The following is a 13,708-nucleotide window of genomic DNA, read 5'->3' on the forward strand; positions in this document are numbered from 1 at the left end:
AGGGTGAAAGCTTGGGGGGCTAAAATGTATTTAACCCTAAAAGTTTTTACAAGCTATTGACGTTTTGTTTACCGTTTGGTCAATCTTACGTTATGATTGCTGGTTATTTACATATATTCATAACTTCTTAGAAAGTCATTAGCTACGTACCATAAAAAGAAAGTCTTTTCCACATCCATGAGAACACATATATATGCAACATATGTTTTGAAAAAATATATTTGGTTTTTTAGAAATTAAAACTACCTTGTAGCTTTTCTTCTATACGCCTCTCTACTTTGCATTTCCTTTGGCAAAATCATACAAAAAGTTGTTCATCTTGCCTTCGTATTTGGAAGTATGCCTTTATCATATAAAAAAGAAGCGATTAATAATTTTACTCACTTTATATTTATGGTGTATTTGAGATTGCGATTTCGTAGAGAAAAAGTGCGATTTTAAACCAAATTGCAAAAAATGAACCGTTTGAAAACTGCATTTTTAAAAAATTGTGATTTGAAAACGCAAAAAAGTGCTTATTCAAATCGCAGGCAACTTGGTACTTTTTTTGAAAATGCAGTATTTTAAAATGTTAACCTGCGATTTTAAAGGCCAAACTGCAATTTTGTCAAACATTTAACAGCGTTTTCAAAAATCACTTTTTTAAATCGCACATTTTAAAATCGTCATTTTAATCGCACTTTTTTAAATCGCAAATCTAACCGATTCTTTAGAAAAAAGAAATAACGATTTTTAAAAAGAAAAAAAATTCTGTGGACTAAATCCATGACAAAGATTCGAAAAGATAAAAAGAGTCAATTGCCTAATTAATTGCCAACAGAGTTCAGCTTTTCAGATCTCATAAGCCAGAACAACAGAGAACAGCACGAGAGAGAGAGAGAGAGAGAGAGAGAGAGAGAGGGAGATGGGGGTGACAAAGGAACAAGTAGAGTCTTCATTGAAGGCAAAGATGAATCCTTCGCACCTTGTAAGCTCTTTTTAGGTTTATCTGCCTTCTATTCTTGCACTTTTGCTTCATATTATTATTATTATTATTATTTGCTTTTGTTTGAGGGATCTGAATATAGTTTCAATTTACCATCTGTTCCAGAATTGGGTGATTAGTTGAAATTTCCATCTCGTTGTTACTTGCACTTAGTTTACTCAGGTGGGGTTTTACCCCAACATATATATATATACACATTTAATCCCATACATGTAAGAGCAGAGAGATTGATCAAGAATTGCAGATTTAATATGAAACCAATCAAACACTACCTTAGAGACAGCATTACCCAAACTCGTTGCTCAGCTAAGGTTGATTCCTTCCACTAGATTTTGCACTACATAAATTTTCACTTATGGCTTCTGTTGGCTTTTATATAATACAGCTGAAATTGTCCTAATGACTTGCAGATAAGCGAATTTGATGTCATAAAACGCTTTAATAGTGTCAACTAAGACGCAATATGGTTTAAATGACGGCATTATTTTTGTTATTGTTATTTTGGTTTTCAAGAATAAGTTCTAAAGCATAACAATTGTCTTGAGGGAGCCGTTTGTCATGTGTCTCAGATGGGATAGACGGTACATAAGCCATAATCTCAAAAGCATCTGCTATTGCTTGAAAGAGAGGTGACCTCTAAGGAGGTTGAGTGTTGTTATTAGCATCAGAATCTGTGATCCTTGACCATGATATAGAGGTGTAAGGAGGTCTTTCAAATTAAGGTTGTTAGGCTGCATCATTTCAAGCCCTGTCATTGAGCTTTTAGATGAAGCACTGTTACTCCTGCTTCTAGGTTTAGACATGGCTGGTCCTTGTACTCCAACATGGCCTATGCTTCTTTGCGGGATAGAGTGGCTTCTATGCCCTCAGAGGTGTTGCAATGTGACCATTTGTGCCCCTTGCTTGGTGTTTCCAGGCAGTTCCCCCTGGCGATGCCATTTGTCCAAGGGGTGAGTGACACCATCTGTTCATAAGTTGTAGTGAGGCTGTCCTATGACCCATGTTTGAGTTTATTTCTAGGCATGAGGGAGAAATTCAGGCACTTGGTATGAAGTGATAAGGTATCATTTTACATTTTAGTAAGTTCATTGTGACATTTTTTCGTTATGGCAGAATGAAAAGAAGAGTGGTTTAGGTAGTTTGCAATCTTGGAGGCTTAACTATGCAAGTCTTAAGAGAAGTTTTAAAACTAATGAAAAATCCTTATTCTAATAAAATATTGGGTTCATGATAATTTGATTAAGGTTGGTACTTTTAGTAGGCAAGAGACACTTTAAGGAGCAGTCTCTCGTATATTTCTACATGTTCTATTTTTGTTGGGAAGTTGTATTTGAATATGACTGTTCCGGTGCTTGACGGATTACTTTGTCTTGGTTCCATATAATGAACGGGAGGATGAACAGTCTTTTTCTATATGGAATCAGTAACTCAATTGGGATTTTGTACATTTTCATCTGCGGTAGCTGAAACTTGTTTTGCGGAGAGCTGATTTTATTTGGATAAATACTTGAAGAGCACTTATACAGTGTTAGTTCTGCAAAAAGTTTGTATTATAGAACTGACACAATAATATGGTAGTGTCTCAAGGCTTTATGTGATAATGGAAACAAAACTTCCTCAAATCATGCTATTGTTAAGTAAATGGGTTCATATAATATCATTGCATCGCACACACATACATATACAAATGGCTCGGGTGAGAAAGGCATGAGATAATATTGGGGTAAATGTAAAGTTCAAATCTTATGAACCAAAATATGTGTATATACAAACAATCATTGACTAATGCCCTACTGTAGTGTTGGCATTTTCATTCTGCAGGTGCTTAGTCCCTGTCTTCTCCAGGGTACTAGGGGATCAGCAATAAGGTAGCATAAGAAGATAACGCATTAATTATAATAGTATGTAGTTCTACAATTTGCATACTTGATTACCTCTTTGGCTCTTTGCACATCATAATATATGTTAACCTTTTCCTCTTTTGGGGAAGATGTGATGAACTTATTATTATTATTTTTTTTATAAGTAATAAAAGTTTTATTGAAAAAGTGAAGGCGCCTCTAAGTACATAGAAAGTATACACGGGAGCAGCCGAAGCAGCCCACAAAAAGAAAGAAACCCAACAAACCCTCAAAAACCAAAAGCCCTCAAACTCGAACCCTCAAGAAGCATACCCTTCAAAAACCCAAAAGATTTAAGCCCCATGCACTCAACACTACATCATGTTTATGTGAGCCTTCCTTTTCTGACGCCGGGAGGCTGCATAATCATCGCCATAATTAATGGGGCTTTTCAAATTTAACACCTCCCTCCTACCTTTAGTCTTTTGGCGCGCAACCATAGATTGCCGATGAAACTCCTCTTCGCTAACATGGGCATCCAGGATAGCTAAAAGCGGAACCTCATCCTCTTCACCATCCCCCGCCCAATCCAAATGCATATCGAGCAGATAAACGCCCAAAGGGAAAGGGGAAACTCTATTCTCCCCATCCCAGACTTCATTGCCCTGATCCCACACAACAACCTCCCCAGACGGACCAAAACCAACCGACCACTTCTGAAACTCAATCAGACCATTCACCCTAAGGTCCTCACCCTTTTCAGCTGGTGGAGAGATGCAACGACCCAAATGAGAGGGAGTCCCTACCACCTCATCTTTCTTAACAACTAGGTTTGATGGCGACACGATTGACACTTTAGGTGAAACTTGCCCTGCCAGACTCGAGTTGAGAAAACCCCTCTATAAGAAACCCTTCGCTGGCGGAATTTGCTTAATAACATCCTTCACAAAAGTTGCCTTGTCAACAAGGGGTGGCATTCGAGAGCTTTGCACTAGCTTAGACTCCAAAGGGAGCTCTGACTCAAGAGTGGCACCCGAGAGAGGAAAAGGAATCTTACCAGCAAAATCTAACCTCATCGACGCCACATAATCATAAAATAAACACTCATCCATTTTCATAGCTCGACCTTCCCTAGCCTTCCTAAAATAATTCTGGAACGGCTTAGAGATCGATGCCATTGGACGAGAAAGACGTAACCTCTCTCCCACCTCAGCAGCCCCCGAGGAGGAACCACTGGAGAAGAGGTGAACCGGAGCCGGAGAAGACTCCTCAGGCTTGAGAGATGCTTCCAAAGACGCCGAAGCTAAATCTTGCGCAAGCAAAGATGACAAAAGAGAAGGACCAGAGCTCACAGGGACAAGCCCATCTCGAGCAGTGGAACCCAAAACCACATTACCCAACCGGTGATCCTTAGAGAACATCTCAGACCTAACCTCCAGCAACCCCAGCACCGAACCTGCCATGAGTCAGACCCAAAACCTTCCTCTGTCAAGATCTCCAGGGAAGAGCATGAACTTATTTGATACTGTTTTTATATTCTTGACACATTCACCATGTTGTTATCCCTCAAATTGTATGTTGTACTTCTTAATCTACCCACTTATATATTCCCCATGCTATTTTTTCCTTGGTGGATTTGTTTCTGGGAAGAACTTCCCCTTTTCTGTCTTCGGTAAACTGGTTAGTCCAGTCCAAGTTTTGACTAGTATGTGATCATGCTTCGTAAGGGAAAATTGTAAAGAGTGTTGATAATTTCTAATTGCTCATAAGAAATCAATTTCTAATATATAGGCATACAAGACCAAATAGGTCACTTTTGGATAGGAGATTGGCTCCCTAGCATCCCACTTCGACAATTTTTAAATGGAGTCAAACTTAAATTTCTCTCTATTGCTCTGTATGTAAATCAGCTCAGCCTTCAATTTTGTGCTAGCTCTTGGATTCTTTTCCTTGTTTTCAGCTTAACTTAGTCCCTTCACGCTAGAAGCAATTGTTATAATCGGTTAGGCTGCCTTTGGATGGCGAACTAGATATCCTCACTTGATTTTGGTGTACTACAACCCAATACAACTAGAGGGGGAAAACAGTAGAAGAGAGAGAGAGAGAGAAATTGCAGGGGGTGCGTTCCCAATTCCGACCATTAAAACATATAGAAGTCGTTAATTTTTTCTTTTCATGTGCAATTTCTTTTCTATAATTATTCACTACACAGATAGATATCCATTTGCATTTTTCATGTATCTTTTTCAATTGGATTTCCCTTTCATATTCCATGTAAATACTTACGAATATGGAACTCTTTCTTGTAAATTTATTCTTCTATTTTCTTGTTTCAGGAAGTAATTGATACATCTGGAGGGTAAGTTCTTTCTTGCAAGCCGACGTACTTTGAATTCAGAACGTTTCTCTGCCTTGTTTTTTGTTTTGTTCTGCAATCTCTTTTTACTCTAATGAAGTCACCCGGCTTTCAGGTGCGGTGCAAGTTTTGCAATTGAAATTGTATCAGAACAATTTGAAGGGAAGAGGTTGCTGGAGAGGCATAGGCTGGTGAATGCTGCTCTGGTAGAGGAAATGAAAGAAATTCATGCACTATCAATAAAGAAAGCTTTGGCCCCAGAGCAGTGGAAGCAGCAGCAAGAGCCTGAAAAATCTAATCCCACTGCTTAAAACGTGGTTTTAAAATAGTAGAGACATTAACAAAGTGTGTTCTGTTGCTGTGGAGGATGGAAGTACTTGAGAAGATGTCATAATTAAGCTTGTTGATACACTTCTGTCCAAGTATATTTGCTAAAACTGTGTATCGTCATTCTACCTAGTTTCTGTTTAAGTTGTGATTGTGCGTTTTTGCAATGGTTAACAGACATTTACTGCGTTTCAGGCTGTGATTTTGCAAATCAAAAGTGATTTCAAATCAAATCATAGAAAATGTACAATTTGGGAGTGCATCTTTTTAAAGCATTTTCAAATCGCAGATAACAGCGCATTTACGATTTTAAAGGTTAAATTGCGATTTACGAAATGGTTATCTGCGTTTTTAAATCACACATTTTAAAATTGTAATTTTAAAATGTCAAACTCAAACGGATGCAAATGATCTTAAATCAAAAGAATGATGCTGATGACATGAATTCATGATCGCATTTGTCGAGAGAGTATGCAAAGTTAGGATGAAGATCTTGTATAATTTTTAAGGTGTTTTACGGATCAAGATTTCCTAAATTTCCCAAGTTTTTCTACCATATAAATTTTCTTTATTCTGAACCATTAATTTCAAATTCAATGGTTGAGATTTTGTTATCAATATTTATTATTTTTAAAAAATTTAAAAATATGGTAAGTCCTAGGGGGATAAATGTTGAGTTGTTAAAATGGTAAATACTTATACAGTAAATCTAAATTAAAACAATAGTCGGAATTTTTTGAAAATATATTTAATAAAATTACTAAGAATTCCAGTTGATCATGATTTTTTGCAAAATTAAAACTGCCTTAACATTTTTAAGGACAACATCCCCCTAATTGCGGTTGGAAGAATATATAAAGGAAAAAGAATTACATGATGAGCTTTAAGGGATGGGAATTGAGAATAGGTCTTAAATAATTTTATAGTTTTAGTGTCTTTTTTCTTTTCTTTTCTTTTCTTTTCTTTTTTTTTTTTTTTTTTTTTTAAAAAAAAAAAAAAAAAAAAGCATTACCTACAATCCATTGACAACTTGTTGACATATGTCACTATGTGATTGGAGCAACGACAATCAATTTTTTTTAAAAAAAAATTAAGACCCACAAATCACATATTGATATACGCCAGCAAGTTGTAAATGAGTTGTACGTCTAACATTTTTCTTATAAAAAACCGTAATGAAAACCTATAACTTTTTTACACCTTGTTGATATGAGTCAACATGTGATTGGAATCACGTCAACCACTACGAACATTTTAACACCTTCCAATCATATGCGAACACATGTCAATAATTAGTAAAAACGTTGTAGCTATAATATTTTCTTATAAGAAATTTCTTTTGCTTTTTTTTGTTTTGTTTTTAATGATATCACGTTCTATATGAGCTTGATTACATTTTTTTGCATTAGGAGGTTTATGGTAGGATGATAAAACCATATTCCCCTACTTTCGCCCCCAAATTGTTCAATTCAGATTTTATGAGAATATGGAACTTATTGCAAAAATATGGCCAAAAGTCATCTTCCTTAAAGTTTTGGGTTAAATATAAAAAAGCCTCTTAAACAAAGATCCAATTTTAGAATATTCTTCTGAATTTTTATGAGTGTTAAGGTAACCTATTAAACTACCACCTGTTTTAAAAAAAGCCACTTTTTCTGATAAATACCCTTATCCTCTAAAAAAAAAAAAAAAAAAAAAAACTATCTTTTTTATTTAAAAAAAAAAAAAGTTAAAGAAATTTATAACTTTAAAAATTTAAATTGTTTAATTAAAAAAATAATAATTTTATTTATTTATTAAGAGTGACGTGTTGCCATCTTATTGGCCTTGACGTGGCACCAAACAGAATTTGTCATATTTTTTAACAGAATTTGACTGGAATGAGAGATTTGTATTTTTGGCATACCATGGGACCTCTGAATTAATTTTGATATCACATAGAGTTAATTGTAAATCAAGTAAGCCACATGAACTAATTTTGCATTTTTTATTTTTATTTTTTTTATTTTTTTTATTTTTTATTTTTTTTAACTGAGAGTGACACATGTTATCATTTTATTGGTGCTGACTTGGACATTAACAAAATCTGTCAAATGTTTTGACTGTGAGGACTAAATTGTTATTTTGGCCTACTCTGATGACCTTTGAATTATTTGTATATCGCAGGGAACGTTTTGTGATTTAGGTCAATTACAGGGAGCGTTTTTTGGTATTAATCCACCCTTTTTTTTTTAAAAAAAAAAAAAAAAAAAAAAAAAAAAAAAAAAAGAGAAAAGAAAAGAAAAGAAAATCGTTTTTTATTCCTCTTTTTTTTTTTTTTTTTTTTCTAGAGGATAAGGGTGTTTTCGGGAGAAAAAAAATGGCATTTTTGAAACATGGTGGTAGTTTTGTTTTTTTTTTTTTTTTTTTTTTGAAGTGAAAATGCTGATAGTTTGATGAGTCATTTTAACAGACTTTTAGAAATTCAGGAGGCTATTCTAAAATCTGTTGTTATATCATGGAGTTTTTTTATAATTAATCTTAAAGTTTTTGTTTTCTCTTATCAAGACAAATACATTAATAAACAACTCAAAATGTAAAACACTTAATAAATTTAAAAACGGTTTTTACATTTATGTTATATTAGAATACTTTTTCAAACCAAAACTTAAAAAAAAAAAAAAAAAAAAAAAAAAAAAAAAAAAAAAAAAACCACCCAAAACACATTAACAAAAATAATTGTAATTTTTTTTATATAAAGCATAAAATATAAGAGTTATAGCGGAGGCAAAGAGAAAAAAGAATTTGGGGTGTTCAGTATTAGACACTTACGTCCATCATTGTGAATTGTCTTAAGGGCTACATCTAGCTCTTATTGACTTAATTCTTATTTACAACAATATTAAGGTTTTTATTTATAGAAAAATTGTGATAGGTGAAAAATTGCAAATAAGATAATAAATTTAATTACAATAAACCCAAATAGTGATTCTCAACCGCATATAGCATTAGGGGATGGGGATTCTCAACCGGATTTGCATATCTTTAAATCTATCCTCAAATATTAAAACGAAAGAAATAAAAGAGGGGTGAAAAGACATCCACAAAGAAGTCAACCAAGCTGAAATTCTCTTCCAATAAGGACATAATTTTTTAAAAATGTTTTGCTCTTTTGCTCATATATATATATATATATATATATATATATATATATATATATATATATATATATATATATATTTTAATAATGTGTTTTTTTAATAACATTAATACAAAAAGCATATGCTTCTTACATGTCAAAAAACACATGACACAATCAATTGAAAAAAGCAATCATCTTGAATTATAACAAAAGAATCTAATTAGAAGAATGCTCATTGTTTCTCCATGATATCGTTTTTTTCTTTTTTCTTTTTATTCAAATATGGGGAAGGGGAAGGGATCAATCTACAAACCAACCCAACCTCAAGGTCCTCAACGGAAAAGGCAGTAAAACACAAACACAAATACAAACAAGTAACAATTGGTAATAATGATCATTTATGAGTCCAGAAAAATCATCTATGATATTGTTATTATTGAGAGACGTAAGATTTGACTTACTTGAATGATATGCAAAGAATTCACTTTAAAAAAAAACAACGGATGACACGCTCAATTAAAAATAATCTAACCATCCAATTTGTAAAAAATTTATATCCGTCAAATAATGTAACACATAAAAACCTAAAAAAAAAAAAAAAAAAAAAAAAAAAAAAAAAAAAAAAAAAAATCTTCCTACCCAATTTCTAAAAAATTTATATCCACCCAATAATGTAACAAATAAAAACTTTATCCAAATTTTATTCATGCTGATAAGCAGATGACAATTTTTCTTTTTTACTCGGAAAGGATTAAAAAAAAAAAAACAAACACAAACGTCAAACAAACAGTCAAGGCCAGTGCAGACCTATCAGCGAGCAAGAGATATCGCATCCAGCCAGCTTGCTGGCCATGAGCTTCTTCCTTCTGACTAAACCTCAATAGAAGCTAAGCTTGCTGTACTTGCCTTCGATTTATGGCCACTAAGATTCTGCAGCCACCAATCCAAGCTTCCCCTGTAATTGCTCCAAACCCAAGAGCCACAAAAATTATTAAAACGCAGAGATTTCTCCCGGCCACACATCCATGGACCAAGAGCACAATCTTGGGCGACTGCCCATCTGGGTTTACTCCCATTTACACCAACAAAGTTACAGAACAGAGCTCTGGCAGTGGCATAGTTGGGGATGAAACACTTGCCCAGATCAAAACAGAGCTTTCCCAGGCCGTACAAGGTATGCCAAATACATATAATTTTCCTTTTATATTGCTTTACTGTAACGAAAATGGTGGACAATTTGAGGTGAAGTTTAACATGGATTGGATCTAAATATCTTCTCAAGGAGTAAATAGAGGTATATTTGGGATCCCATCTGCGAAGAAATCTGAGATTGAAGGTTTGGTGAAGCTGCTAGAGTCTCAGAATCCAACTCCAGATCCTACTGTGAATCTAGACAAGGTGAGCTTGAGATTTTGCAGTGAACTCAATATCTTTTGGGTCACTTCTATAATTGGAAGGTTTTTGTATATTTCTTTTTCATGAATTTTATTTCCAAAACTGGAAGGTGGGTGGATGCTGGAAGCTAGTCTACAGCTCCATTACAATCCTGGGTTCCAAGAGAACGAAGCTCGGATTGCGAGATTTCATTTCCTTGGGAGACTTTTTTCAGACCATTGATGTTTCTAAGGTACATATGATGTTCTTGTTCTTCTAACAAAACATAAAACGATTCCATATTTGGTAAATTCCTAAAAACAGGGGTATCTCTTGAAAATGCTATTTGCTGCTCAACTCTTTTTTTTTGGGTGATTCTTTGTTTCTGTCTTTTTTTTTACCAAAGTTGAATGTTTGTTAATTTTCCAAAATGGAGGGAAAAGCAGTGAATTTGATCAAGTTCAGTGCAAAGGGACTAAATTTGTTGAATGGACAGCTCACTATTGAGGCATCCTTCAAGATTGCATCAAAATCAGTTAAGATCAGCTCGTTACTTTCCTCTTTTCCTTTTTCTTTTTCTTTTTTTTTTTAATTATTTTTTATTAAATTTTTAATTTTGTTTCTTTCTTTCATTCAACTAATACCCAGGACTAATTAAACTGTTTTATGTTTATTACTCTACAGAGAGTTGAAATTACTTACGACAAGTCGTCCATCACTCCTACCCAGGTATTTTGATACAATCTAACATAAAATTAGTATGTTAGAGTTGATGGGTGTGATCCGTTTAATTAAATAAATTAGATTAGGGTTAACTTATATTGCCTTATATACATGTCTTGACACGACCCAAACCTGACAACTATCGTAACAAGCACTTCCGTTTGATTGTTTTCTAACCGGGAGCGATTGAATTTGGTTATAATCTTAAACTGATCATTTCGGTCTTGCCTTTGTCAATAGTTGATGAATGTGTTCCGGAAAAACTATGAACTTCTACTTGGCATCTTCAATCCACAAGGCTGGCTCGAGATTACGTATCCTTAATCACCCTGTAATTAACCTGTTGTGTTTTATTATTTAAGATTATCTCAAACTTGTTGCAGATCGATATTTTGCTTGTTCCTTAATTCAACCTCCTTCAGATATGTGGATGATGAAATCAGGATAGGGAGGGATGATAAAGGCAATATATTCATATTAGAGAGATCAAGAGAAAATGGACCCTGAGGTGTTGTTTATTATTCACTGCCATAAATCCCAGTTAGAAGATCATTTTGGAAGAAGGGCTTAATTACTTCATTAACATAACAATCATCAGTGATTTAGTTCAAAATATGTTAGGTCCTATCTCAAAAAATAATCCAGTGGAAATATTAGGGCATGAAAATTTGTTTCGATTAAGGACCCAATATCTACTTAAATTCTAGTGAAAGCAAGTGGTCTATGTTTTCACAAAATTTTGAGTTGTATATTGGATGGTTACTTTATCTCAAAATCTGTCATTTGGTTACAAAGGCATCTTGCCACTTTCAAAAGCTAACACATACGAATTCATGTTCTTGTTGTTGGGATATAAATTTATGAGCCTCAAAGTCTCTTTAATGAAAAATATATAATCGTTTTCCATAAAATTAAAATGTGAGCTTTGAAAATCACAAATTGTTTTTTTTTTTTTTTTTTTTTTTTTTTTTTTTTTTTTTTTTTTTTGTTTTTTGGTAGATACACATTGATTTTGATTGTGTGGCTATAGGATTTTCAATTATAGTAGTTAAATTAGGATTTGGATCTCTTTGAAATTGTAGACTCTAAAATCACGAAATTTAGGCCGTTTCTAGACATCGAAAGGCTTGGAAAATTTCATATATTAAAAAGGTTAACGATGTTGTAAATTATTAACACTTCTCTCTTAAATTGTGAATTAACCTCTCAGTACCTTAAAATTCATGAAACAATGTCTGGTGAAGGTTAGAAATGAAAATATAGACGTTACGGCTGCACTAGGGCTTCAGAAAACCTTAAAATTGCATTCTGACGCGAAATGGATGATCATGTTAAAGGGGGGATCGATCCTTAGAGTTTATGGCCCCTGAGGATCGATCCTTGGAGTCTCTTAAATTGACCTGGATGTTCTTCTGGGCCCAAAAACTCAACCCGAATAGTCCAAACTTGATTCCAACTAACCCTAAGATTCAAAATACTCTGTCTCTTAACTATGGTTAGGACTGGGGTATTACAAGGCAGGAGTGCATGGATGTGTGAGAAATATTAACAGAGAAACATGGCGACACATGGAGCAAGAAGAAGCTCGTCGTTTGAGAGTCATACCATTAAGCAGTGTTTGAGGGCGTGTGCATCAATGAGTTAGAAACCTTTCTCCGTTTACTAGGCCGGTGACCTTTGAATCTATTTTTAGGATTGATTAGCCAAAATAGCTAGCTTCGGCGGCGCGTGACACATGCACAAGCAAATCTCGTAGGGTATGTGAAAGTGCATGAAGTGAAATAGCTTCGCATTGCCAGTACCGTATAAATCCAGGCTTATAGAATCATTGAATATTGTTTTTTATTCGAGAAATAGCCAGAAGACACTCGATTTCGAAAGGAAACACGATGTGGCAATTTCCATAAACACTAGTATCATGGCAGCGTGTGATGCTCATGAATCGCACAAACATAACTTCTAGAGCGACATGAACATGTGTGACCTACACTAGAAGATCCTCTATAGGGTCATGCTTCGAGGGTTGTAGACCCACCCTAATCACCCCTTTGGGGTGGCCGATTACCCCAAAGATGGGTGAGGGGGTGGGTCGCTCACCCCAACCCAACTCTTAAAGGGTTACGGTGTGGTCGATCACTCGCACTCATTCATGGGTGGTCGGTCCACACCACCACTCCCTTGGAGTATTTAACCACTCCTTAACTTATTGTTTTGATTTTTTTAATGTTGGGTGAGTCAATCAAAGCCGTTGATTTTGAATAAATGACCTAGATTTTAGAAATTGCAATCCCATGATCCTCATTTCATAGTTTACAAGCCTAAGTGGTCTCCATTCAATACCATAAAAAAAAAAAAAAAAAAAAAAAAAAAAAAAAAAGTATGAACATCAACACCCATCATTATAGGAGTTTAAATGAACAAAGCTACATGTGAGCTCGCTTGGTAAAGCTTAGCTCGCGCGTAACTCGGTGAACAAGATCTTATAAAGCACGACTCGCTTATTAGCTCGACTCATATATATTTATTATATATTAATATACATGGATATATATTAATAAAAATAGCTTACATAATATATTACTTACTAAGTAACAATACTCAATTTATATTAATTGTATATAGTTTATTTAACATACAATATAAACATTTATTGTTTGTATGTTATATAATAATATAATGTAATATTAAGTTTTAAAAAAGAGGGGTGTGGCATGAATTGACGCGTGGAAAAGAGAAGAGCTTTAGGTTGACCCTGAAAGCTAGGGGACATGGTGTAACGCCCCCGGATTTTGAACCAACAAAACCGTAAGCTGAAACCTCCAGTTTCTCCGTGATGTTACGACATAAAAGATGTAATCTCGCAGTGAAATATTTTTTTTCTTTCTAAAACACTATAAAGTCCTTGCATAAAACATAAGAACTGACTGAATTACTTTATAATTATATATATAAAAAAAAAAACATTTGTTTTAATACACAAA

The 13,708-nt window shown here is 34.2% G+C and overlaps 2 protein-coding genes across 2 annotated transcripts; both read left to right on the forward strand.

Moving 5' to 3' along the window:
- The first annotated feature begins 808 nt into the window (after window positions 1-808).
- On the forward strand, window positions 809-5,641 carry LOC133857999 (protein BOLA2). The gene is made up of 3 exons (XM_062293403.1): window positions 809-967; window positions 5,163-5,185; window positions 5,298-5,641. The coding sequence occupies exons 1-3, from the start codon at window positions 905-907 to the stop codon at window positions 5,491-5,493; spliced, it is 282 nt and encodes a 93-aa protein (XP_062149387.1). The 5' UTR covers window positions 809-904; the 3' UTR covers window positions 5,494-5,641.
- Window positions 5,642-9,397: 3,756 nt separating this feature from the next.
- Window positions 9,398-11,547, forward strand: LOC133857375 (fibrillin-5, chloroplastic). The gene is made up of 7 exons (XM_062292627.1): window positions 9,398-9,804; window positions 9,913-10,028; window positions 10,135-10,257; window positions 10,441-10,539; window positions 10,689-10,733; window positions 10,968-11,041; window positions 11,150-11,547. The coding sequence occupies exons 1-7, from the start codon at window positions 9,546-9,548 to the stop codon at window positions 11,232-11,234; spliced, it is 801 nt and encodes a 266-aa protein (XP_062148611.1). The 5' UTR covers window positions 9,398-9,545; the 3' UTR covers window positions 11,235-11,547.
- The last annotated feature ends 2,161 nt before the right edge of the window (window positions 11,548-13,708 follow it).

This window comes from Alnus glutinosa, chromosome 14, assembly GCF_958979055.1.
Source record: "Alnus glutinosa chromosome 14, dhAlnGlut1.1, whole genome shotgun sequence".
In the NCBI taxonomy this organism is placed as follows: Eukaryota; Viridiplantae; Streptophyta; class Magnoliopsida; order Fagales; family Betulaceae; genus Alnus; species Alnus glutinosa.

Bases quoted from the DNA above. Each gene is read 5' to 3' on its own strand.
- LOC133857999 (XM_062293403.1), top strand. From the start codon at position 905: ATGGGGGTGACAAAGGAACAAGTAGAGTCTTCATTGAAGGCAAAGATG. The intron at 968-5,162 runs GTAAGCTCTTTT...TTCTTGTTTCAG, and splicing joins AGATGAATCCTTCGCACCTT to GAAGTAATTGATACATCTGG. The intron at 5,186-5,297 runs GTAAGTTCTTTC...CCCGGCTTTCAG, and splicing joins GTAATTGATACATCTGGAGG to GTGCGGTGCAAGTTTTGCAA.
- LOC133857375 (XM_062292627.1), top strand. From the start codon at position 9,546: ATGGCCACTAAGATTCTGCAGCCACCAATCCAAGCTTCCCCTGTAATT. The intron at 10,029-10,134 runs GTGAGCTTGAGA...CAAAACTGGAAG, and splicing joins CTACTGTGAATCTAGACAAG to GTGGGTGGATGCTGGAAGCT. The intron at 10,540-10,688 runs GTTAAGATCAGC...ATTACTCTACAG, and splicing joins TCAAGATTGCATCAAAATCA to AGAGTTGAAATTACTTACGA.